This window comes from Triturus cristatus, chromosome 10, assembly GCF_964204655.1.
Source record: "Triturus cristatus chromosome 10, aTriCri1.1, whole genome shotgun sequence".
Classification (NCBI taxonomy): Eukaryota; Metazoa; Chordata; class Amphibia; order Caudata; family Salamandridae; genus Triturus; species Triturus cristatus.
In genome coordinates this window covers 270,071,187-270,098,769 of record NC_140593.1, presented here as the reverse complement: position 1 = coordinate 270,098,769, position 27,583 = coordinate 270,071,187, and the positions used below count along the sequence as shown (strand labels likewise).

The following is a 27,583-nucleotide window of genomic DNA, read 5'->3' as shown; positions in this document are numbered from 1 at the left end:
AATTATTCTTTAAAGTCATTGAACATTGTTAGAAGCACTCTAGGCCACACAGCTTGCTACCACAATCAGTGTCCAAGCAAAAAGTCAGAGTTGCATCCTAGAAGGACCAGAATTTAAAAAAAATGAGTGTCAAGTGAGGTAACAGTGGGAAACCATAGGCAATAGCCCACCTATGTGAGAACTATTAAGCATTATTAATTGCAATGTGTAACACTGCAACCTCAAGTGATTATAGAGTACTCAAATCAGTGTATTTTTCTCAACCTCAGACAAAAGGAGATGGCATTTGTGATGGTTTACTTTAATTTCTCATATTTTCTCTACACTTCAGTCAAGCACCACTTTCTCTCACTGTGTTGCCATTTCCAAGCTGTAGTTCACATCATAGGCACACCATTTTTTGGTTTGGCTCAGGTGTACGGGTCCAACGTATTCTGACTGCTCAGCAGTATATTCAAATATGTCATTGAAATCTACTCAATGGCACCAACACATTGCAAGGGGCACAGTCTCTTTCGTTATCTATTCTGACATGGCACAAATAAATGAAATGAACAAAAAAAGTATAAAGAGTTCAGTGAGAGGTTCTACTGTAAAATGTCCAACCCTGAACTATATAGACGGGGCTCAAATTTTAGCATACGTTTCTCCCCCAAGGCTAGCACATACATGAAACGCTTGAAATGGAAATGTAGAAGCACAGGTACTTCCTATCCCAGAGTACTTGTTAGCTCCTGTGAGTGGCTGGCACTCTTCCATTAAGAGTACTGCACCCCTGCTGGAAAGTGCTGGTCGTCCACCTTTCGAACTGAAGAGGTGCAGACACTCAGTACCTGAGTGCGTGTCCATTTAAAGCACTGCTTGCAAATGAAGCAAAAAAGCAACTACAAGAAGTAAATCATTGCATTTCTAATATGACCGGGATGTGTTCTGGTAAAATCATACAGTGTAATCCCATGTTCCAAAGCGCCTCCAAAGACACCATTACAGGTTGCCTTACAGAGGCGTGTACAGTACATTCATACTGTAAATTCAATTAGTCAGCACCGTAATAAAAATAGTTGTTATTTAGCATATTTTTTGTCACAGGTACATTAATACACTTTACACAAACAAATACATTTCTTATCAAAATGACACTGATGATTTTCGCTATATCCACCTGAAATGTCAATGTATCCACTTAAATGTTGCAAAGATATTGCAGCTGCAGACAATGTATCAACTGCTTCTTCTTCGATGACGGAATGCAACCATCCTGCAATCAATGTCTGTAGAGTATGGTTAAACTGCAAACACAATGAACCATCCATGAAGAGAATATCCCTGCTACAGACTGAGGCGAAGCATATTTAGCTTAAGCCATCCTACCTGTTACCAACACAAGCAAAATATTGAGTGTTACAACAAGCAATCAATGAATACATTATTTGTTATCTGAGTATGAGATAGCATTGTTTGAAAGTTCACATTGAGGCTTTCTTTTAAATAGTACTACTGCTCCACACCACAGGCACACAGTACAATTCCAGATCAATGCACCCAGTTGGGCTCCAGCAGCAATTGTACCTTTTTGGTGGTTTGAAGAAATGTAATTATCTTTTTCCTTACTGGCAGTATTTGAGGTTATGAGAGGGAATGGCAGCATACATGGTCAGCAGCTTCTCTTCAGCTGGAAACTTCCAGATACTTAAAAATAATCTATCATAAACAGAGATCAAGCTGGTTTTCCATTGATTTCATGAAAGTAAACAGAGTTTTCTTACTCCAAGCAGAAGAAGCTTGTCTAAGGGTCGTTTGGTGACCAAAAACTGATGTTCTTAAGTGGGCTGTGAATTATACCCACATTGTCAATTTGTAGTCCCAGATTCAAAGTCTCCTTGACCTGAGGTTTGAGTCTCTGATGAACACTGTTGTCCTGGCAGGTGTAATTCCAAATTCTCCTTGCATTTTTGCAGATCACCAAAGTAGGTGTGGGACAAAGCACAATAAGCTGATATTCGTTTGGATGGATTGAATGTCAGAAATTTCTGTAATAAAAATGAAACAGTTTCACTCTGCCTTACAAGACACCGATAATGAAGAATACAATAATTAGAAGCAACATAACGGAAAGAGCCTTAAAAGAAGCAATATTTTAAGTCATCTGCCAATGTGAGTTGTCAACATCATTATGAATTTAGTAAAGTAAGTCAAATTGTCTTAAACACTGCTACTTTGCTTCATTGCTCATTACCTGCACATTTACCAAATGTGCTGCATCACTATCAATCTTTTTACTAAGCGCCCTATTTTGTGCTTTATTTTCGATTTTTTAAAGAAGTCCAAATATCTTTCCATTCCTAGTTATTTTAAATTATCAATATACACAGTTTGTTTTACTTAATTTACACTCTGAATTTGTGTACTTTTGGTATGAATTCACTGCGCCACTCCCTGCGACTTAAGATCCTTTTCTGCCCACATGACACTAACAAGCATTTGCAATGCCATCGGTCCCGCCTTTGGGACCTTATATGCATTTAGCTATGCAGCACATTAGCCTTAGTGCTGAAACATCTACTGTTCTTTAACATGGTATGATCCGGGAAATTGGGCCACTTTAAGGAGTGCCCAATTGTGATCACAATACGACCCTGTTGTTAGCCCACTCAGAAAACTGTGGTGAGTGAATGCACCTTCTTCAGAAATGTCTGCGTATCCTGCAGGACACAAATTCCAAACCCAATAAGACAGCTCAATGGGGAATGCATATGAGACATACTGACAACAGATTCTAGGCACAAGAATAGACCTGTAGGTTAACGCACTTACTACAGAGATCTGTGTGTTAATTGTTTCTCACACTTATCTTTTCTAGTATGATAGCGCTAACCCTGCAATGCACTGATAAAAGTGGAACATTCTTTGACCAGCGATTAAAACATGTTTGAATGTAAACAATGGTTATCTAAGAAATCAACTATGTTTCTCAACTAAGTGTGTAGTTAGATCAATTATTTAATTTGCAGTTACTTATAGAAGAAAATAAAACAAAATATTTACACAGTACTGTTTAGTCAGGCTTCTGGCTGGTGTTTGTTGTATGATTTAACATAGCAAATTTTGTCAGAGCCCGGCTCGTGCACTAGCTCTAAGATCCGAACCTCGGTTGTCTATGTTAATTTGTTGCCACGCCGACCTCTACTCTAAATGTAGCTAAAATAAATATGGCATTTCTGAATCAGTCATGCAGAGAATCTCAAGATTTTCGAACAATGCAGTGTTTTAGGAAGAATCATCATATGAGATTTCTAGATCATGTAAATTTGTGTCCATTATCAATGGCATTATAAGATGCCTTTCTGACCAACTATAAAAACCAAAACAACGGGGAAAAATAAACCATTCGTTAGAGATGAAACTCTCCACCTACACTGCCCAGTGACTGCCGCCCCTTCAGAACTGACATTAACTTATTGGCTGATTCAAGTCCATATCTTAAAATAAAGTAATATGATTGGCTTAAGAGCCTCAGCCTCCTGATTCTTGTGCCTTGCCTGCGACCTCGACTTTATTTTCCCTAGAGTTAGCTCTTTCCCAAACCTCTCCCACTAAAACTATCCAAGATGTCGACGCGTGCAACTTCACACCCAAAACGGCCCCTAATCGCTTGCCCAATTTCACATGGTTCTCCCTTAACTTAATGCGCTGCCAACATATGGGATGTGACATGCTTGTAAAAACTCCACAGAGCAGTGTCCTTTCCTTTAAAACCCTTGTACCCGGGTCCCAACCACCAGCGCTCACTGATTTTTGAAGCTCTTCCACTGGGTTTGGGGTCGTGGTACAGCGCCTGCACGGCCTGGTAGACCAGCTGCAGGTTTTCTTTGGCCTCCATGGCAGCAGTTCGGGCATACACCGGGCAAGACGGCTCTTCACACGTGGCTCCTTCTTAGGCACACGCCTGCTCCCATACCACGCTTTGCCGTCCGTTAAAGGCTCGCGCTGTTGCCATCCCCAGGCGAGAGGATCTCTCCACTAATAAGATAAGCAACCTAATAAAAGCCCTATTCTGCATCACAGTGAACCCACTGGCGGGGTTTCTAGATTTCGGGACACTGTTGGGGGGTCTCTCCATCATCCAGTGCCACGTAGAGTCATTCTGCGTCCGTGTTTCACTTTAAATTACAGGGGGCAGAGCAATCCCTCAACTAGATGACTGAGTAACTCCATCTGGGCAGTATAGTCAAACACATCTATAATCAAGCTGCCTAGGCCGCCCCACACCAACCACCTCAGGGGAGTAACCGTTGTCATAAGTGAATACTTCAAAGAGTGAGCCTGTGCTGCTAGCTGCCCCGCAACTCCTTGTACTTTGTCCTAGTCACTGTTACTTACTCTTTGATCATTTCTACAGGCTGTCCCTGTCTGCTGGAAACAGGCAGAAATAAAAGCTCCAAAATTCTGAGGTAACTGCCCAGGACCTATTTAGAATTAAACATGGAATACTTTTAGGAATGCCTTTAATACAATCAAAAACAAATCTCCAGCTTTCAGAAAGCCCATCCCCTACCCCCAAAAATACTGAGAAACTGGAATACAATTTACCTCTTCTCTAAAACTTGCGGAGTATCTACACCTCAGATGAGAGTTTAGTGCAATATTCCCACCACCCTCACAATGGACAACGACCCAACACCCTACTCCCCAGTCACATCTTTGCACTTTCTTGACCTCTACCTCTTTGGTAACTCTTTGCCAAATATGTCTCGCTGCTCCCCGGAGTACCACAGAACTTTACGGTTTTAAAGCATCCCCTTGTTCTTCAGTCACTCATGTCCACGCAAACTCCGAAAACTTCCCACCACTACATAACCAGTACTCGCACTTTGCCACACAAACTCAGCCTCTGACATGGGTGAGTCACAGCCGACCCTTTACTTACAGCCAGTGCTTTAAAAGGGGCCAGTACTGTCCGGTACGGAGTACCAGCACTTTTTTTTTATTTTGAGAGAGAGTGTACCTGCACTTCTCAAGAGAAACACAATACTTTTAATTGGAGAGAACCGGCACTTCTCCGAAATGAGCAGGTACTCTGGTATAGCGTACCTGCACTTCTATTTTTCCATTTGAAGTACTGCTGCAAGCTCAACCTAGCCCCTCCTTACAGCCCTTAACATAGTCCCCACTTACAGGACTCTCACACCAAAAACCATGGACGGAATCTTCCACTGCTAACCCCCCCCAGCTCCTTTTACCTTTTGCCAACGGAGCCCCTGCTTGCGGCGCTGGACCCAGGCTCGGTTCCCTTGCGAGCGGTGGCGGGGTTGGTGGCAGTGGCGGGGTCCATGTTCTGGAAAGCCATGATTAGATCAGAACTCACTAGTGCAGAACAAATTCGGGTGAGCTGATCTCTGTTGTGTTTCTGTGTCCGAGACGCCAACCCCTCCTTATCTATCTCCTCCTCTCCGATTCCGACATCTCTCTCCTAGTCCCATGCAGCAGGCACGTTACTTCCCCTCCTTGCCCTACCGCCAGGAAGTATGGGTAGGAGTGCGGGTGAGACGCCGCTACGAAGCTGACAAGTGACAGGAAGTTAAACTGGTAGCCATCTTTGAACACCTTATAAGACAATAATAAGGTGAGGAAAAAAGGTTCATCTTTTGTTTAAACTATGTTTTTTCATCAATGCCCAGCGATATTCTATCAGACTACTGGAGTGTTCCTTGCACCCTATTCCAACTGGAAATATAGTTGAAGTATTCCTGATTCAGAGAGGTCGGGCGGCAACTGGTTAATTGTTTGTTTAAATTATGATTTTCTATCAATGCCCAGCGATGTTCTATCAGACTACTGGAGTGTTCCTTGTGCACTTTTTCAACCAGAAATAAATGAAGTGATTTCCTGCAATGTGTACGGGTGATGAGCACGAGGAGGGGCGGGGGTTGAGGGGCCGCAAGAAGGCATTGGACTGTGGGAGAGAGGGAGGGGAGGGGGAGAAAAGTACTCTGTGCAGTGAATGGGCCAGTAGCCATGGAAGGACACAAATGGCGACATGCTCGTCATAAGACGGGACTAACACAGCTAGAACCAATGGGAAGACAGCATTTAGGGCCTAAGCCTATCAAAAAGATGGGCGGAGAGTGGGCGGAGCTTCCATGAAGCTTCACTGCTATAGTGTATACTGCATGCCTCGCAAAGCGAGCAGCGCATGCGCTGCAATGCTAGGCGAGACCTAAAAAAGAGATCCCCGATAAACAACAAACCCCCAAAAAATGCATTCATACCAGTAAAGGGGCCAATAGCCATAGGCGTGCCCAACAGGGAAAAAGGAGAGACATAAAACACGCTTACCCAATAGCAAGTAGGACATTTTGAAAGACACACTTAAAAACAAATAGGAAAACGGAGGCGGGGACTCCCCCACTAAAGCATCTATTGCATGTCTCAACGAGACAGCGCATGCGCTGCCTCAACGAGACCTAAAAAGGACTTTCTTGATTACAACATCGGCTCACTCATCCCCTCTTGGAACCAGATTTGCCTGGGCAATTTCAAACTCCACTGGGAAAAGAGCACCACCCATCAGTCTTCAAATACTTCCCGCTTGTGAACAACTTGCTTCAACATGGCACCTCCTCCTCACAGTTAGGGCTTCACTTCGGATGGGACTTTTTTAAAGTAAAAAAACAATAACTCATGCAATTCTCAAATCCTTTTGAAATGGATAGGTTATACCATTTGCTTAATCCTTTAAAAAAAAAAAATTGGTATTTCAAAATATTTACCTCAACACTCTGTCTATGTGTTAAACCAGAAGTTAGAATGATAAACTCAAGAGACTTTAAACACATCAACAAAACATCCCTAGACTCCTTAGTCCACTAGATCAAACTACCAGAGAACTGCGCTGACTCTCCAAAATGGTAGAACAACATGATGATAAGATCTCCACCATCATGATTAAACTACCTCCTACCACCTCTAAACTGAAAAGTTCCAAGAAAACCTCAAAATGGTAAAATGACGCAATACCAAGATGCAAAGAAAAACTTTAGAATCTCTGCTAGGAGATTAAGAAAATCCCCTATTTATGCGAACATCCTTAAACTTAAATTGCCAGGAAGTCTAAAAAACTATGTACATTTCCAAATCCTCCTTCATTAAAATCAATATTTACAGCACTAAATTGCTCCAGAGAACTTAACTAGATCATACAATCTACAAAGCCCATGACACCCCCCTCTAGGACTCTATATGTATTAACACAGCCTCCCAATTTATCAAGAAAATCATAACAGTTAGTGGGGGCACAAAAACACACACACCTGGAGATACAGAGAAGAATTTACCTACTTTCAGTAAAGCATTTTCTGGTAGAGACTCTAACTGCAGATTCTTTACCTTAGAATATTCTGCAGCCATCAGAATGTATTTGGAAAATCATGAGCAGTATCTCTGAACACCAGTAGGTGGTGCAACGGTCAACATTGTCCACATCGGATCGGACATGCGCAATGCCTACATAGGCACACCCTAGTGTGTTGTCAGTGTCTTTTGTGACACATTCCATGCCCACAGACACAAAGCCACATCAGAATGGTTGTGACCAGTGTGCTGAACTGAAGGAGGACCTTCCTGAGGAAGGAGTACAGTTGCCATAGCATGGAGGAAGTGAGGGTTGGTAAGGAATATGCTGTTAGATAAAAGCACCACCAGAAGTGGCGTAAGCTAAGGTACGTAAGCTGTTCTTCGGGAAGAGACTTCTAACTGCATATTGCATGCTCTAGAATATATATTACAGAAATAACCTCCCAGGAAGAATGACTGCAAACTGGCTTAAACCAAAAATCCCTCTAAGACAGAGCGGGCAAAATGGCCTTCTCAACGGACCTGACTGTCCAGACAATAGTGCTTCGTAAACATTTAGAGCAACGCCCACGAAGCTGCATGTCACATGTCAAGGACAGCCACTCTGCATTCCAACGCAGTACTCACAGCCTTGGCTCTGGTGGAGTGAGCCATCAGGCCTACAAGAAGCTGCCTTTTCAATAATGTGTAGCAAAGCTTTATGCAAAGTATGATCCATCGAGAGATGGTCCTCTATGGCACTGCCATGCCCTCCTTTGGTCTTTGATATGATCAATATACAAACCTAAGGACTCTCTTTTGATGCAAACAAAGATCCTCAGATGATCCATGTCTGATATCCATTTTTTAAGCTTTAGTTTCTGTGCAAGGGTGAGCAGATTTTTCATTTGATCAACCAATTCCTGGTTTATGGCAATGTTCTATTTGCTGGAAAAGTGGCACTATGCCAAGAAATACAATCTTGATCCAGCAGATTCATACATTTATTGCACTATAACTTTATTATCAGCCATTTCAAAAGTAATAGAAACATATTTGGCAAGGAGGCTGTTATGGTACTTTGAGAACCAGAACTCTAAGAGGTAAGATAAGCACCTTTTTCCCTCTGGCACAGTACAAAGTCTGATATGCTGATGGTTCTTGATGAACTTATCATCATCAAGGATGAAGGTGAACAGGCAGGGTCTGCTGTTGCTCAATGTATCTGCCACCACTGAGATGAACAAACTTGAAATCTTAACAGACTGTGTCCATTTAATTGGTTTGACATGGTTTTGATTGCTCTTAACAATTAAAACAAAAGTGTTTGCTACACTTCCTATCCAGTCCTCAGCTGTCAAATGAAGCAGTGGAGTGCCATTTTTTCCTTTCTTTTTAACTTCTATGTTCAACTATTTTTATGAAAGCTAGTGAGGTCTTTGATTTTCAGAGCTATTTCCATGCTTGTGACACACATCTTATCCACTGTTTGATCAAGGTTTTACCAATACCACAATGTCACTTTTTTAATTGACCGGAGCCCGTTCAATGTAGATGTTCAATGTAGATGTCCACCTGTCACCTAACACTGAATGGAGACAAAGCAGAGATCTCTATGGTAGGGATAACCACTCTGGATGGGCCGCTGTCCTTTGGCCACCAACAGCTTGGCTCCCTGCCAGGTCCAGTAGCATCTGTCTGAAACCTTCCAGTTACATTTGAGGCAGGCCTTGTCTTTGACACCCAGATCCAGAAGGTTTTGGCAGAAGGGTTTCTGCAACTCAGACCTCTGTTGAAAATACTCCTCTTCCAATCCTCATTAAACCATTCCTCTGTTGTGGGAGCTGTGTTCTGGTCTCTGGCCTTGGGCATAGGGATCATACCTTTTGTGGCACTCCAAGCACTTCAGTGTTTTTCAGTTAAGGCACATGTACATTTTAAGAACCTTTGGGCATTATTTAGATGAGTAAGTTTCACCTCTGTCCATTAGGGTAGCAGAGGACATTACGTCTGCCATCCTGAGGGACAGAGGACTGCAATAGTTAGGAAACACCGGCTGTTCAATGGAGATCTCTGTATGTTCACAGAACCAGCTGCCATGATGGCTCCTGTGAAGGCAATGAAAGTTTGGTGCATGACTACTGTCTCTTTTGGAAGTGTACCAAACTTTTTTGTTTTTCAGAAACAAACTTCCATAGCGGGAGTTTGTTTTCGAAAAACAAATAAATATTGGCCCTGACATCCTTGGGGGTTTCTATAAGGGTTTGGGATGTTCATTGTTTTTTTAGCAGTTCATGGTGGTGACAGAAAAAATAGGACTTCACACCCTCTGCTCTAAATAGAGCAGGTGATCTGTTGTCCATACTCCAATGAGTCCTTTGTTGGCCCTTTGAAGTTACTTTTCTGACAGCAGATCTAGTGGGGGTATTGCAGTTGGAACAGGTGATGGTCTGCCCAACTTCAAATGGAGTAAGGGGACTGAAGTTGTGGGGGGCAGGTCACTCTGGCACTTTTAATACAGAGTACCCCGTCTGCCAAACTCTAAATCAGGCCCTCTGTCTGATTCACCAGCCCATCAACTCAGTTTGGTCCAGCCTTCATTTTAAAGCTGATATTCTCCTATGTTCCAACTAGAGTGCTTACACCAGAAAGTGAACTTCTACTGACGGCTCCCAGTTTTAGCTGGAGTAGATCTGGAGACCATTCTCTCCAAATTCGATTGATTCAAACAAGTTTAAAGACATCTCAATTTCACTGGTGCTGTGACCATGAATCCAGGCTAGCTTCATGGCCTAGGGCCATGAACCCATGGCAAGCTTCATTATCAGTGACTACGAACCAACTGCAAGCTTCATGTGCCTATGTTGGACTTTTCGTGGACTGGCTGACAAGGAACCAGGTCCCCTGATCCCACAAAAGGTCAAACAAGGGTGCACAAGTTAGTGAGGATTCCATAGCTCCTTAAAACCCTTTAAAATTGAAAAATAAAGCCTGTCCAAAGGCTAAGCATTCAGACCAACCCCAATGTGCGGGGAGGGCACTGGCTCCCTACAGTGGGTTGGGCACAGTCCTATCTAAAGATAGGCCCTGCAGCTAATCCATTCTGTACACAGCCTGAGGCTATGTACAGCACAGTTGGCCAACCATGAATGACGGGTTGGTCACAGTGAAAAGCCATGCACAGTGGTGGTGCTTAACCTGCAGTGGACTGGATGCAGGGCTTTGCCAAATGATAAGCCCTGCACCATTTCCAGTGTGCACTGCCCTGCAGCTAACCCATGCTGTGCACAGCCAAAGGCAGGCTGGATGCAGACAACAGTTAGATGTGGTATATCAAAAACGCCTATAACCTTAGAACTAGTGAAATTCACCAGTTATAATTTGGTACACTAACCATACATGTATTGCACTGCTTACGACTTACATACATTAGAGTCTGATAGCCAAAGTTAACCCTAAATTCACTTTAACGTTCATTCTTTCAGTGTATATGCACTTGTTTTGCAGGAAATTCAGTCCTCTATGAATACAATTTCAGTTCTACTGGTGGACAGATTCAAGGTTCCATAAATCCTGGAATGTCAGTCAGTCAGAAAAACTTTATTTCGGCTACAAGCCATAAAAGTGATAAAATATCATGGTACAATATTTACAAATTTAAGACATGATTGATAAAACCAACACAGTAATACAATTCACGAATTAAAACAAATTAATAGCAGGGATTGGTGCCAATGTGATTGAGTAGTTGTCTTCTGGTTAGCCACATAGAAAAGAGAAATTTAGCAATCACAGTAACATAGAGGGGAGAAGGATCATATTTCAGCAGCCTGAAGAGATCTCTATGATTCGTAACCCCTATATTCTTGCCAAGTTGGATTATCCATTTCCTACGAGGTATTTTATATGCCAAACAGAAAATTACGACATGAACCTCAGTTTCATCAGTAGTACCACACCCTGGACAAGATTGCCTTGGTTGGCCAGCCCATTTATTTGTTCTTGAAAACAGGGGGAGAGACCCATGCCTGAATTGTAAGTATAATTATTTAGCCAATACGGGTTGGATCAAGTCGATTGCAGGCTCAAAACTATAACTAATTTTGGCCTCTAGGAAAGCCGAGGTCAAATTCGGAGTATTAACTGATCGGATGGTCTGAGTTAGATTAAATTCCTGCAGTGTTTTACCCAATGTTTTTTTGGGCAAAGAAGGGCAAGTGTCCTCAGGTGTGTGCCAGAGGTCTTCTCTCCCTATATCTTTTAGTGATTTCCTAACATGAGCTAGCCAGGGGATAGCACCTGCCCTTGGTAGCAATAGGATGGATTTCAATTCTTCCTGAAATATGGCAAGTTCAGGAGTGCTCCATAGTCGTTGCCAGTACATTACTGGTCTGGAGGCGACCATGTCCGCAATTGGTTGAATACCCAGGTCCATCCTGAGTGGCTGTATTGGGGTGCTCACCGGGAGTGCGAATAACTGTCTTAAAAATTTGTTTTCTGACTTAGTTAAAATCAGGGATGGGTTATGGCCCCATAATTCCGCACTGTAGGCTGCCATCCCCCTTGCCTGACTTTTGTATATCTCTACCAATGGGCTGATTAGTTTTATGGGGCTGTTTTTGAGCATCTTTAGGATCCCCCCTGATGTCTGAACGAGTTTCAAATTTACTTTTGAGATCTGGTCAACCCAAGTCATTTTATTGTTAAGGGTCAGGCCGAGATAATCAAAAGTATTCACCCGTTCTAAGGGCAGTCCATCCAATTTCGGTATGGGACGGTTGATGGTATCTGCGTGAAACACCATGTATTTTGTCTTGTTCACGTTGATTATTAAGTTCCTTTTCCTACAAAAGGTAGCAAAGCCATCCAGAACTCTAGCCATACCCATAGGTGATCTTGACAGGAGCAGAGTATCATCCGCGAACATAAGTACGGGGATTTTCCTGCCTGCCAACTTAGGTGAGTCTATGTCACTCAATGCCAGGATATCTTCAACCAGTCCGTTCAGGAAGAGGGCAAAGAGTGTTGGAGCTAGAACGCAGCCCTGTCTGACTCCCTTTTCGACCCTGAAAGGGTCTGTAAGGTCTCCATGTAGTCCAAACCTGACTCTTGCAAAAGTGTCCTTATGGAGGCGTTCTAGTAAATCACATAGATAAAGAGGTACGCCCATCCCCTTTAATAACTCCCAAAGTTGGCTGCGGTCCACCATGTCGAAAGCAGACTTCAAGTCAACGAACGTGAGGTAAAGGCTGCCCCCTTCTAAGATTATGCTTTTCCAGTGGATCATTTGCAGCCTAAACAATTGATCCACAGTTGACATCCTAGCTCTAAATCCGACCTGGAGAGGGGTCAGGATATTAGTTTCCTCCATCCAGGTTTGTAGTCTCCCTAAGAGAATGCGGGCAAAAATCTTCTGGGCGACATCTATTAGGCTAATTGGCCTATAGTTTGCCGGATCAAGTGGCGAGCCCTTTTTGTGTATTGGTATGATCTCGGCGCCAGCCCAGGTGGATGGTAACGGCATTCCAGCTAGAATTGCGTTAAAGAGACCAAATAGATAAGGGACCCAGATGTCGGGCTCACTTTTAAAAATCCTGGAATGAAGAAAATGGTTTGTTCCACTCTTCTTTGATTTGTCCAGCTTCTTCCTACCTATGTCCCTGAGAATCCCTTTCTCGTGATCCAGGTATGTTTGATTCCTGTTTCCAAATGCTTCACTCAACTGAAAAGATGAAAAGAGACTGTTTAGCTCACCTTTGATCTGCCCAGCTCCTTTTTGTGGACTGGACAGAGTGAGCGCTTTATAGAGGAGACAGTCTCCAGAGCTTTTCGCCTTTAAACCGCATCCCTTTTCCTGTTTGGCTATATTCAAAAAGCAGAACTTTGTCTCATTCCTTTTACCCCACTCAATGGTTCTCCAAGATTTTTTCTGATGGACGTCTTCTACTCTTATATGGTCAAGCTCCGCCCTTCTCTCTAGCAATGTTTGCAGGCTTTGTCATGGCGTGGTCTGGACCTCAGGCATCATGGCTGTGATGCAGTCTGTGAAGGAACTTGGTAATTAAAATCCTTCCATCTATGTTAGACTACCTCCATCCCTGCCATTGGAGCTGGCAATAATGGGTTCACTGACGGTGGCATGCCCTAACAGTCTGTGGAAACTGATGTGGTATCCCATGAATAGATGTTCTTTTTTAAGGGAAATCAGTGAATGTTATTGGGTCGCTAAAGATGAGGGCTATCCTGTCTCTAACAATGTGATGGAGTACAGTGCCAGTGTTTAGCTGCAAAGACACGTTACCTTAACACTGGGATTAGACTCAACCTTACCATAGCGTACTATTAGTTGCAGCAATATTATAAAGGTTTTTAGAAAATCGAACAAACAATTTGCAAAATGGACTACCAAATATTGGGTTTGTGAAGTGAAATGTCAGTGTGGGCTACAATGTTGCAAAACAAGAAAAGAGTATCAACGTTTGCTGGTAGGAGCAAGGCAGTAATATCTGTGCAAATAAGTATAAATCAAACTAGAAGAAACAATTTATCAAATGCTCCCGCCACTTGAAACAAATCAAGTTCCAGATCCTGCAGGTATTCAATCAGCTACCCAATGTATTATCATAATGTGGATCAAGTTGGATTGGTACATTAAATACTATAACCATGTGAGTTTAATGATATCAAGAAATGTCTTGCTCTCCTTAAAATAAGAATGGATACATTCTTCTGAAATTTAAGTACAAATAATTTGAAAAAAGTTACTGCTGAAAGACTTGAATGGGGTGTGACATTATGTTACTGGAATTGTATCTGAATGTCCTAATTCAGGTTAAGGGTTTATATACATTTATTAATAATGGCACTCGTATCAAACAGATCAATGGAGTACACAAAAGATGAGTAGTGTCTTCATAACTCTTACATAAGATATGAACCGTCATTTCGAAAGACTATTAAACAGACTGAATGTGATAGTTAAGATGAAAAATAATGACCAATTTTAATCTAATTTTCATTGTTTTGTTTGTTACTTTAGGCTTACCTTGTAAAGAAGATGGTTACATTTTACACCTGATGAAGGATAGCATGTCCCAAAATGCATAGAAATAAATGTACAGCAAGTTGATGGACAATTATTTTACATATACAAACATCACTGAATAAACCTTTAAACATACATGCCAACGTGATTGATATCATCAGTATACGTGAGTAAAGAATTAACATTGAAAATAAAAAAATAAAATCTCAAACTTCATTGAGTAAATATCTCACAAATTGAGTAGTTTATAATCACAGTTAGATTTCTAGCACATTATTGTAAGTTTCATAAGAAGTGCATGAGGAGCTTTCAAATTAGCACTGAAAGAAACGATTAATAATAGTTGAAATAATGGACATTATTTCCTATCAGTAGCTGTTCAACATGGGGAACTGAAATAAGAAATAGTAACACTGGATTAATAGTTATTTTGAGTTTCCACTCTTATTTCTTGACTTTTATGTGGCCAGCACCATGAAGTTGCAAAGGCAGGCTAAGCTTTAAAGATGGTGTGAAAGCAAGGTCATCCCAGACAAAAATGTGCATGCCTTTCTTTGGATTGCATCATATTTCTGATGAGTTGGCCTATAGGGAATGGGGCGGGAGGGGAGGTGTATTGAGGCTCATGTCTTAGTATATTTACAACTGATGCCTCTCCTATGAAGAGAGCCATGTTCTTTACTGTATATCAATAACTTGGCTATCTTAAAGTAAATCTGTAATGACATTATTTTACTGTTCTATTATGAAAAGATTGTTCTCGATTATTAAATGATACAATACACCAACCTAGTGTTTAAGGAAATACAACTCACAGCATTTATTATATTTAAAACATTATTAATAGCATTAACATGTTATCCAAATCACAGACATACCCACATTCTTCTACTATATGGCAGTGAACATGTTTCAACAACCCAAAACCATTATATCTTATTTTTCTGCATAGTCGCTATTAATGTCATTCAGTGTCTTCCTTCCACTCATATATAACCTCAGGAATAACCACTGGAAAGGTAATCTTGTTGACCCTTACCTCTTTCAGCTAATGTAACATTCTTTAGCCTCCTTCAGGAGCAATAATTAAGGCATATTTAAAACTATTTCTGCTCCATTCCAAATAGGTGTTCACCTAATATAGAATGGTGTTTCTGTAAAGAATACACATTTTTGTTTAGATTATCTTCTTGGGTGTTGTCCATAAATCAGTCCTTCCTGTAATGAATTCCTAACACCATATTCCTAACATATCCTACATTTAGTGATATAGAATCAGTATAGGCGTATGAATTTCATAATGCTTTCTTTTATACGTGAAGTCTTCCTGCTAGTGTGTTATATATCATCTTCACTCCAACACTCTCTTCAATTCCATGACATGTGTCTCGAATTGGCACCAATTAATTCCATAAGGTGTAAGGATTTTTACTCTAAAGTGCAAATATGTACACACACATAATCAAACGTACACACGCACACAGACACATTCATTCACAAAAATAAAAACCAAAGGTTAAAGTGATGTTATAGTTAGGTGTTGAAATAAAATAAAAGCTAATGTTAAAAAAAAATAAACCTTATATTTTCCGGTTATAGTTAACTGAGCTAATTATAATTTGCGCTGCCGCCATGCACTGCTTATGACCTCATGTATTACGTTACTCATGACATGTATACAGCACTGTAGAAGGAACACCATGTAGCTTTTACCAAGCACAGTCATATTTGCCTCCAGGGCTGAGACTGTTTCCATGCTAGGGACCAAGGCGAGTACACTCAGTAATTCTATGCTGCAGATGACTATAGTTTTATTAGTGATTTCATCAATGATGTCATCAGTGAAGTCATCAATTATGTCATTTTAGATGTCATGACTGATGTAATATGTGAAGTCATAAGCAGTGCGTGACGGGCAGTCACATTATAGTTAGATCCGTAAATTATACCTAGTGAATTTTAGTGGTGGTAACCATAACTGCATTGTAATTGTGTTTTTCCAGTGACTTTCAGAGGTTTTTTTATTGTATGATAAGATGAAATTACCAAACCTAAGTATAATGTCACTTTCACCTTTGGTTTTGTCATATGCATATGTCTCTGTTGATGCCTCTTCATCTATTGACCAGACAAATTAGCTGTTGGTGGCCAAACAGAAGTTATCATTTCAAATGATGGGAAGCCACATCGCTACAAAGGTATGTGGAAGTGAGACATGTTCTTAGGGGCTGAGAATTTTTACTATACCTACAATGTGGAATCCTAATCCTCAACTATTGGTGGCGAACTCAAACACATGTTTTTTTATTGTGATCAAGATTCTAATAAAAAATGTGTGGGAGGAACATGGTGAGCTAATAAAAGATCAGCACAACCTAAGCAGCAATCCTGATTCACCCAAAGAGATTAACCTCATATACAAAAACGCAATCCTGGATGAATATGGGATTTGTATCAATTCTATATCTGTTCCTCAGATGGCCAAAGATAACATCAATGATTTTAGTGAATTAGTCATAAAGGATCTGTTGTTTCTATGGAAGAATATTGGTAATAAGAAAATTATGGGTAAACAGAACCTGACATTCCAACAACGTCAAGACCTCACCACGTTACAGAATGATCAGGAAATAATAATCAATCCCTCCGATAAAGGGGAGAGTTGCAATACGGAGAGACCACTGGTAAATATTTAAGTGGGTCCTTTTTTTTAGAGCATCCAACCCAAAGTCAGTAGTTTCAAGATCAGCTGTAATTGATCACCTGGAATCACGTAGCCTGACATCACCAGAATGGAACCACACTGCATTCTAAATTCTCCCACTTGTAACACAGCTTATCCTAAATATCCCACAACTTTTACTAGATACCACACACCTCCCTTCTATACAAATGTACATAGAAATACATATAAAATAAACCCCAGAAGCAAATCAAATGAGATAAGAGAAGAACAAGAGAAAAGTAACTTCATAAACATAAAAAGATATCTACAACACAATGGACTGCATCACAGTAGACTCATCACACTGAATCATTTCCTTGTACTTTGCAATTCTGTTAAGATTCCACATTCTACCATCTTCCACCTTAACAGCACTGTGGAAAAATGTGACAATCCTCTGGGGACCTATGGATTTGAACTCTCATTTCAAGGACACTGTTTTTTTTATCAACACCAAATCCCCCACAGACCCATCCAGATATTTCACACGCTTACGAATACCGGAATTCAGCTTATGCTTTTCTACACACAACCATCTTTAAACAACACCCAAGACACACTAATTTTTTCCCCAATGCTGCCAACCTAGGGACTAAACTGTATTTGCCTTCCTCCCCCAGAATAATTTAAAAGGGATCACTTGTGGTGGTGTATCGCAAAAATCTATAAGCAAACAAAGGTTTTTTCAACCCTTCCTTTCAACATTTTCAAGTATTTGCCTCCAGTAGAATACATTCTTTGATTGCCCTGTTGAATTTTTCCAATGGTACCACTCCCTTCAGAATGGTACAGTGAACACTTCTTGGGCTTCATACCTTTCCTGTCTAAAAATCCCTCCATTTCCACCGACAAACTGAGGGCCATTATCAGTCGGAATAGCATTAGGTAAACCTTCGCGTTTGATATCCTTACTCAGAAATTCAGTAGTAGTAGTAACTTTATTCAATCAATTTATGATCATTCACATAAAGATAAACACAACAATCTTCATTAAACATACATTATATAATGATAAATAGAATCCCAATAGAACCTGAGTGCCAATTGGCTTGTGGACCCTTAGCCTGAGTCATCCACTGATTTATCAGGTTTCTCATATATCCGTACTCTTGGATGAATACATCCTTAGGATGAAGACCATATCACAACAACTTTAACCGCTCTCAAAAATATATATGTTTAACTCAGGTCAGACACATGGAGAAGTGTGGCTCAATGGTTAGAGCGGCAGACCCTGATGCAGAGGTCTGGCCCGGGACCAGGGTTCAATTCCCCGCCTTGGCGGGTCTTGGGCTCAAAATTCCACGGACCTGACAATTCTCGCCTCGGTGCCTATTCCAATCATGGAGTCCCACTCTGCAACTCTGGGCAATAGCTTGCTTAATCTCCACAACGGCCCCCACATCGCTAAGGATGCCTGGTCTCCACCTTGGGGGTGCCCAGGAGTGGACACCTCACAGGGAAAGCCAGGATGGGTTCCACAGCGGTATTCGTACAAGCGCCTTGAGACCCTTGCGGGTGAGTAGTGCGCTATACAAGTATCAATTTACAATTTACTTTGGTTTCTAAAAAAGTCACACCTGGGAGCATTTGTGTTGAGACCATATTTCTTAGTAATGGTTAAGATCTTAATCCTAATGCGCCAGGCATTGAGAAAGTATCTTGGTAATGTGAACACTAGCCATTTTGTAGTGTTGGATCTTAGCACTCGCAGAGCTTTTACTGGTTGTGTGAAAGATAAAAGACATGCTAGAATTATCCACTTGTGCAAAGTTACCTTGGTGCAAACGCACTATGAGTTGTAACAAACCATTGAGCAACCCTAGATCCCTCAGAGCAAACCATAATTTAGTACGATTTATATAGTCCAAGACTTGTTTGGGATCCACAAACACAACATAAAGGTGACCCTTCCTAATAGCAACATCCTTCCAAATGAGCCATAGTAATCGGAGCACATGGTCCAGAGTGCTTGTGGATTCTATGAAACCTGCTTGCAGCTGTGACAATATGTTATTTTCCTCAATCCAGGTGTGTAAATGTGTCAGGATCAATTTGCAAAAAACTTTCTGTGCAGGTCCCCTTTGTCCCCTTTCTTAAATATTGGGATACTTTTGGCACCCTTCAATGTGCATGGGATAAACCCCCCACGAGCTATAGCATTAAAAACTGTATGAAGTATAAATCCCCATATAGTGGGCTCAGATCGGTAAAGATCTCCAGGTATTCTATCCAGCCCTGGCGCTTTGGCCTTTTCAAAGCTGCCAATTGCAGACACGGTTTCTTCCCATGTAAAACTAACTACTTCCCCTACCTCTATTTCAATTGGTTGATTTGGCCCATCCTTGATAATCTCAGTGTCTGTTTCCCTTTCCTCCCTTGAGTACAATTGCATAAAGTGCACTTCCCAGACATGTGGTTGAACTAAAAAAATACTCTTTTTTTTACCATATGCACTTCTCCTTTGGCCAATAAGTTGAAGAATAACTTACAATTTTTCATTCTAGATGCTTCAACTCGGGTGTGCCAGTTTTATTCCTCCCATCTTTCCCCTAGCTGTATGCCTTTCTACTACTGTCAATAACAATGCTATTTCCATTTTTCACAACAGTGCCTATTGCGGTTCTAGCCTGTTCACAATTCCCATTGTACCAGGGCGTGTCATTCCGCCTAACATAGACGCTTTGACATTGTCTACATAAATAGCTCTTAATGGCCATGAGAAGATGGGAGAAACTAATCATAGTTCTTGGATCATCACAACCAGAATCTCTCAAAATAGGGAGAGTTGAGACTACCTCAGCATAAGTTGTGGCTAGAGACTTCTTATCTGGTACTACATAGATCCATTTAATTTGCCTATCATTATTTGTAGTGACTATGGACAGGGCCGCCTACCAGTACTGTTTGTCAGTTAAGAAATGTCAATCAGCCCCATAACCAATGCATTATGCTCGCTATCATATCTGGCTATAAGAGTCATATCATGTACTTTGGGCCACAAATCTAGATCAACCACTATATAATAGATCCTGCTTTGTGTTTTCACTCTTTTAAAGATAAAAGTAGCATCTGGATCAGATAGCGTCCGCTCATTACAAGCGCGGACACCATAGGTTAGGGTAAAGGACAAACTTGCGGCCTCACCTTTGTACATCTTCTGAGGGGAGGTATCTGCAACTTTTTTATGCCTCTTTCTAACTCTTCCTCTTGGATGATATCCTGTTCAAAGTCCACTGGTTCATAAGTTACATTACGATCTCCTGCTACGAGTTAATGCCATATCTTTAAGTTCTCTAAGAAATTGATCAATGTTGATATTGTGGCAGACTCCTGGTTTTGATTGCGGAAGGGATTATATATGTTGATTAACCTAAATGCGAACTCCCCTTTTAGGGATTTTAGGACAAGACCTAATATATCAGCTGCCTCAATGTTTAGCCTGTGGACTTTACAGGGCAAACTTGTCTTGACCCAAATAAGTAATACACCAGCCGGACGCCCTGCCAGCGATTGTCTAGCTTGAACACTATAATTAGTATACTCCACCTGTAGATTGGTTCAGTCGCCCAGGGACCTCGGATATCTTCTCTCCTCCTGGGTTAGGACCTGGCCCAAGTTGGACTTGACGCTGAGGTGAGCTAATTTGCGGGCTAATTGGGATGTTATCTCTATAAAATCCAGCCCTTTTGTCAACAACTTATTGGTGCATTAGGTGGCTTCTTTTTACATTTCTCATTACCATTCTGGAGTCAATCTAAACTATCAAAATGAGAGAGTGGCTGGAACCTAATACGAGTTGCTATTGCATAGGCCTGGTGGCCCCAGTGCGCATCCTGGGTTAAGCAACCACTGTCAGGTGTCTATAGAAATACCCCAGGGCATAATGCAAATCCTGTGACCTGTACCCTCCCAACATAGCTTATAACCACATTTAATCAGCTGTTCAGCAAGTTCAGGGAATCTGCAATTGACAACAACACAATCACCCTGTATGTGTTTTCCAGAGGGTCCAACCGAACCCACTCTTAACAAATAAGTTATCTTGGAAGCTAGAGATTGTAAAATCAGTGTTGCGAGATATACAAGTCACAGAATGTATTTTTCAATTGCCCCGTGGACTCATTCCTATTAGCAGGTAGGTGGGGAACATTAGTTAAAATTGCCACATAAGTGCAGCACTCAGGCGGAAGATCCAGCCTTGCCTGATTGGGATTGACTTGTGTTCTGTTATCTACTTGAAGGAATTCCCCTAAATGTGGTATAACTCAGTTCCACTACCTTTTTTGGGCCAAATCCTCCATACCCCTGGATCCCTTTTTGTTAGAGTCATCAACTCTAGAGATGCTACCTTTTGTTTGTTCTTTATCCCCAACCACTTCCAACCCTATTTCATGACCACTTTTGCGAGTGATAGCGGGGCGAATGGAGGAACGGCGGTACAAGACTCATTTCGGATCTGTATGTTGGGTCTATCAGCCTCATGTTCACTGTCAATTATTCTATGACTCCATGGTGCAGACCTCACTATGCTATCATGCACTCTGATACTATCTATTGAATTTTGTAACTTTATCACAGAATCCTACTGTTGGTCTTGCCCCTTTTTGCAAGGTCATCCCTGAACTTTTTGCCTTCCTCCTGTATTTTTTCTGACCTGTTGTTGGCTGTTTTTAACTCTGGGCACTTTACCACTGCTGATCAGTGCTAAAGTGCATATGCTCTCCCTATTGTTAATTGATGTATGGATTAGTGACTCCACGATTGGCTTATTTGGTTTACCTGTCAGACCCTAGTACAGTGCACTGCGTGTGCCCAGGGTGTGTAAATCAAATGCTGCTGATGGGCTTGCAGCACTGATTGTGCCACCCACCGGAGCAGCTTGTAAAGTGTGTCTAAGGGCTGCCATTGCAGAGCCTGTGTGCAGTCAGGTACTGCCATGTTGACTTGGCCAGTCCCTAAACCTTCCAATTTCTACATGTTAGACACCCCTAAGGTAGGCCCAAGGGCAGGGTGCATTCTATGTAAAAGGTAGGTCATGCTCTGATGTGTGTGGCATGTCCTGATAGTGAATTACAGTCATTTTCGTTTTTCACTATTGCAAGGCTACCTGTCCCCATAGGCCAGAATGGGCAGTTTGATTAGAACACCTTATAATCCTAACTGACCCAGGGAACATCGTAGAAATTCGAGTTTAGTATGCCTGAACTCAGAATGATAAAATACATCTTTTAGTGAAGACTGTTTTAACATTCTGCATTTGAAAATACCACTTTTAGAAAGTAGGTATTTTCTTGCCTAACTACCCAAGCCTGCCTCTGCTAGGTTGTGTATTCCATGTCTGGTTTCTGAGTGACAGGGGCTGGGGGGCTCCAGGAGACAGGGTGAGTCAGCACAAGGCTGAATAGACCTGGGTCTGAATAGGGCTGTGCCTGCCTTCCACAATGCTGGCTCCACCTCCTGTGGTCTGTTTGTTGTCCCTTGCCCACACTGTCAAAGGAAAGAAGGAGTCCTGTAAACAAAGTGCTCCAGGACTGCACAGAACTGATTTGGACTAGGTAGAGGCCCCTCTGCTTTTAGAGGACAAAGGATTGAGTAGTATAAATATGGGGACCCAGACCCCAAGACTTCAGATCACTTCTGGGAATCAAGAAGAACCTTTGCTACACCGTCACCAAGACGCCATTTTGTCGTATCGCACCGGAGAAAAGTATAGCATCGAGGCGCCATCTTGTCGCATTGTACCGGATAGCAGTAAGAAACCGACGCATCATCGCCCCGCACAGTAAGGAAGCGAGCATTAACTCCCCTACGCAGCAGTAAGGAACTAACGCATCCACTCCCCTGAGTGTAAGGAACCGACGCATCACCTTCCCTGTGACCCTTTTGTTTGCTTAGCTTTACGCATCCAAGGTACTTTGAGAGTAAAGAGTCGCATTTACAATCTTAAGAGAACTGAGCTATTTCCTAATATTTTAAAGTCTATTTTTGAGTACAGTATTGTGGATTTTTGTCGTTTGGTCTTGTGATAAGTCTATATAAAAAAGACGTATTTTTATAATACAACCTATGTGGTGTCCAGCTGAGGTGTTGTCACTGTATTACTGTATGTGTTCACAAATGCTTTACTAGATGCAAGGGTCGCTATTTGGTCAAAGGTACCTACCTCTGCCAACTAGAGACCCCCAAATCTAACACCTCCAGTTTACTAAGTCTTTCCAATAGGGGTGATAGACTAGTGATCAGTTCAGACTCAGGTTTACTGATTATAATGTCTAAGTTTGACCAGTTCATAGGATCAGAGGTAGAGGACAGTCTTATCTGTGCAAGGCAGCGAGTGTGGATTGGCCATGTCCCCCCACCTATGTTGTGCATTTGGGGTCTTCTTTGATCTAGTACTTGGTGCTTGGTTTAAACCCATGTGTTTGGTTTTGTTCTCCCTCTTTATTGGAGGCCCACCTACAGTTGATAAGGAAAGACTGGGTGAGGTTTGAACAATTATCGTGTCCCTTATGGCAGTCTCAACCTGTTGTGTGATTTTATTTTGCACAATTACAAGATCATTACAAAGATTAGTGTCTGCAAGTAGTAAATTATTGTCTCCCATATCCATTCATAAGCGTTGTTCTGCTAGTATAATTTCATTATTAAGAACCCTTGGGGCACTCACCAAAAAGGAATCAAGGGTGACACCTTGTGATCTCTTAGGGGATCTCTTAGAGGAACCCTCCTTATCCTCCATAGTTTTCTTTTTACCATCTTTAACGTAAATGAGTTATAGAGAACCATTAAAAAGCAAGCACACTTACCGCCTTTATCAGGAAACCACAACTAGGGAAGGTGGCCCAGCTTCGTCCGGCCAAGGATGGGCACACACGGGCTCTCTCATAGACTGGGCAATGCCCTAGTCTGACCTGCACGCGTCCCACGCTGTGGGATATCTTTGATGACTATATGGTGATTCCGGTACCTCTGACTACAGTTGCAGCCCTCCTCTGGGCCGGGGCAGCTGGGCAATGGGGTTCCTCTACCCAGCAGCAAATCTGTCAAGGCTACCATGAGGCGGGACACCTTTGATGATTATATGGCGCTTCCGGCGCCTCTGACGACCATTGTAGCCCTTGTCTGGGCAGCTGGGGAATAGAGTTCCTCTCCCCCGTGCCAATTCTGACAAGGCCGAAATTACGAAATTTTCCTAGTCTCAATAGTACTGACGACCCCCATCTCCGGCCAATGAAAGAATTGATCAATAAGTACAAGGAAGTAGTTAGAGGTTCTTTTAGAGTGCAAAGGTCCTACAATATTCACACCCACAAATTTCCATGGCTTGGATGGAAAATCCCTACATCTCAAGGGGAGGGGTCCTGACCTCATACACCTTTTCATTACTCCAACAATCAGTACAAACTCTCCATCATCAAATCCATACCTGGCCACCAGTAATGAAGGTGCACTCTCACCTTGGTCTTACTCATTCCCTGATATCCTTTGTGTACCAAACTCATTCTTTTCTCTCAATAATGTGGGCACTGCCTGCCTCAACCCACGTAAAAGAACACCATCATCAGATGACAATTCATCCTTTACTTTTTAACACTGGATTCTTCTTCGTTTCTGATTTCCACCCATTGCACATGGCATCAGCAGCCTGTTGCAGGATAGAATCACAGGCAACAGCACTAATCCACTCCACCTGTGTCACACATCCCGCTCTAATGCTGCATACCTACACTTGCTCATCCTACTTTTGATGACCCTCTTCTACAACAGATCTCAGTCTTCAAAGAAACCAACTTCTGGGAAAGGATTAAGTAGGTCCTTTATTAGAGAGCATCTTATCCAGAGCCATGTAGCTTACAAGATCAGCTGCAACTGATCTCCTTGAATCACATATTCTGACATCACCAGAATGGAACCACACTACATTCTACGTTCTACCTCTTGTAACATATATTATCTAGATACCCAACCTAAGCCTGTAAACATTTGAATATGTGCTGGGAGAGAATGGACAAGAAGTACTATGTAGATTTATGGAATAAGTATGAGAACGCACTTTTGAGAGATATAATGCAAGTATTTACAATTAGGAGGAATTTCAGTTTCTTAAGAACAATTCATCCATGATTTCTACACTAACCATTCTTCCTATCCCCCATGCTCATCCTTAATCTCCTCTAAGAACATATTGGAAAAAACATACATTTTTTGGGATAATTTCTTGTGTCAATAGGTCCAAAATCTTACACCCTTTGTGAGAGACATGAAAGATCTCATCAGAATCCAAAACAGTGAAGGGGAACCGTCATTTTTTTTGGGGCTATACAAGTGTCATATAGTAACACTATCTGAAGGCAAGAGGCATCATTCTATTGGAACATACACACATGCTGGGAGAGATGATCACCATATGCCTCAACGAGAATGTATTTCTCTTTGAGAACCAAATCTTTAGTCAAATACGGGGAATAGCAATGGACACCTGTTTCAGCCCCAGCTACGCAAATCTGGTAATGGGATGGTGGAAGAAGCAGGGGCTCTGGGCCCCAGATATTGGACCCCACACTAGCCACATTGCCATATATCTCAGATATATCAGTAGTATCTTTTTAATGGATGAGGAGTAACTAAAAAGCTTTTTCTCAATTTTCATTTACAATATTTTTAATCTCAAATTTACCATGAATTACAGCAAAAGCTGCATTGAAGTCCATTTGAAATTGACCATCTCTGATAATACCATCAAAACAAGTATTTTTAGAAAAGAAACATCAAGAAATTCTACACTTCAGGCAATGAGCAATCACATTCCTTACAGTGAATTTTAAAGGGTGAAATGAAATTGTTCTCTGTTGAGAGGTACATACGTACGGAATGATGGGAAGATTTAAAATCAGAGGCTATACTACTAGACTGCTTAAATAAGCATCTGACAAAGTTGATGAGATGAAAAGAGAAACCATACCGTATGAACCTGACATCAAAAAGAATAAAATGTTGTCACAAAATTTAACACAGAAGCTAGATCGATCAGAAATATACTGAAGAAACACTGGGACCTTATTAGTAAAGATGACGTCCTCAAGCAACTCTTCCATTACATACAGGAAATGTCCCTTGATTAAAAGCATGTTGGTAAAGAGCCATATGACACCAACATCTTCTAAGTGATTGAGGTACCCTCCCAGATTTCTTTTATTTTTTTGCCAATGTTAGGCCTCCAAATATAGTTGAAATGTTAAACAATATGAGCTACTATTCACAAAACAGAAACACAAGAGAAATAAACATATCACATGCAAAAGTGACTATACTGTTTATGTAATCACCTGCTCATGTAGGAAATGTAACATGGGGGGATTATGTTCCCAAATAAGAAACAAATACTGGAACACATAAAGAATATAACAAAGGGCAGTTTGGCATACAGTACAGAAAAACATTTCCGTGAATCACACAAAGTTAATTAGAAAACTTTGAATATTTCAGAATTTGTGTGAGTGCAAAAAAATACCTAGAGGTGGTGACAGGGTCAGGGCCCTACGTATACCATGTGTCAAAATAAAAGAGCAGGAATGCACCATATCTACTATATAAAGTGCATTCCTGTCCTTTTCCCCTGCACCGGCGATGTAGGAATCAGAAGTCTGTTATCACTGTTTTCCTACACATTTGCTCTGTATTCTGGGTATACTATGTGATCGAGGCCCAGATGGGTCAAACAAATGCATGGTAGTGTCTCTGCCTGTCATGACCTCTCATTAAGCCCGCTCCTAGGGGCAAAGGGGTCCCTCTTAGGCTCAATAAGAACAGCTCAATTGAGCACTCATGGTGTAACAACAATTGAAGTTCTAAAGGACCTCATTAGCCACAGATAGACAATAATACTGTATTACAGGTGGTAATACCATATCAGTGACTGGAAGAGTGGGAAAACCATGGCATATGTGGTATTGTAGCTAAAGATAAAGGTGATGCCAAACAAGAACTGGAAAGGATGATAAAAACCATGACATCTGTGGTCATATAACTGAAGGCAAATGGTAGTGCAATCCACACCTGGCAAGAGTGTCAAAACATGGTAGTGCAATAATGGGGCTAGGACGATAGCTGCATGCACGAAGTACACAAAAAAAATGTGCCATACTAATTCTCCTGTTTGCCTTCTAGATGCTGCATCGCATAGCCCAGCGATCTTTTCAAATCGTGGCCGCCATCTTGGATCGGACCATGCATAAGTATGAGCCCCAACCTCTGTTGCATGCTCGTGATCTGATCAGATTCCCTGGCAGCAGCCTCACAGCAGTTCCCAGACCGGATACTTGGCACCCGTCCCACTGCAGGTCCAGTCTTCAGAATCACAGTAGGAGACACATGCCTGTGTGTTTCATGGTCCCTTCTTTAGTGAATGGTGACAGAGCAAGGAAACTTGTTCATGAACACTTAACCCCACCTGAGGGACTCAATAGTGAACTTTTCAT

General features: G+C 41.6%; 1 protein-coding gene across 8 annotated transcripts in view; it reads right to left on the bottom strand.

Annotated features, from left to right (window-relative positions):
• Positions 1 to 1,047: 1,047 nt before the first annotated feature.
• The window catches only part of CDK6 (cyclin dependent kinase 6), a 606,664-nt gene continuing 580,128 nt past the window's right edge, over positions 1,048 to 27,583 (bottom strand). For all 8 annotated transcript variants that reach the window (XM_085631013.1, XM_085631009.1, XM_085631012.1 and 5 more), the window contains exon 8: positions 1,048 to 2,030. In XM_085631013.1, the coding sequence (XP_085487139.1) occupies positions 1,851 to 2,030 (180 nt within the window). In that variant the 3' untranslated portion in view covers positions 1,048 to 1,850. The remainder of the gene's footprint in view (positions 2,031 to 27,583) is intronic.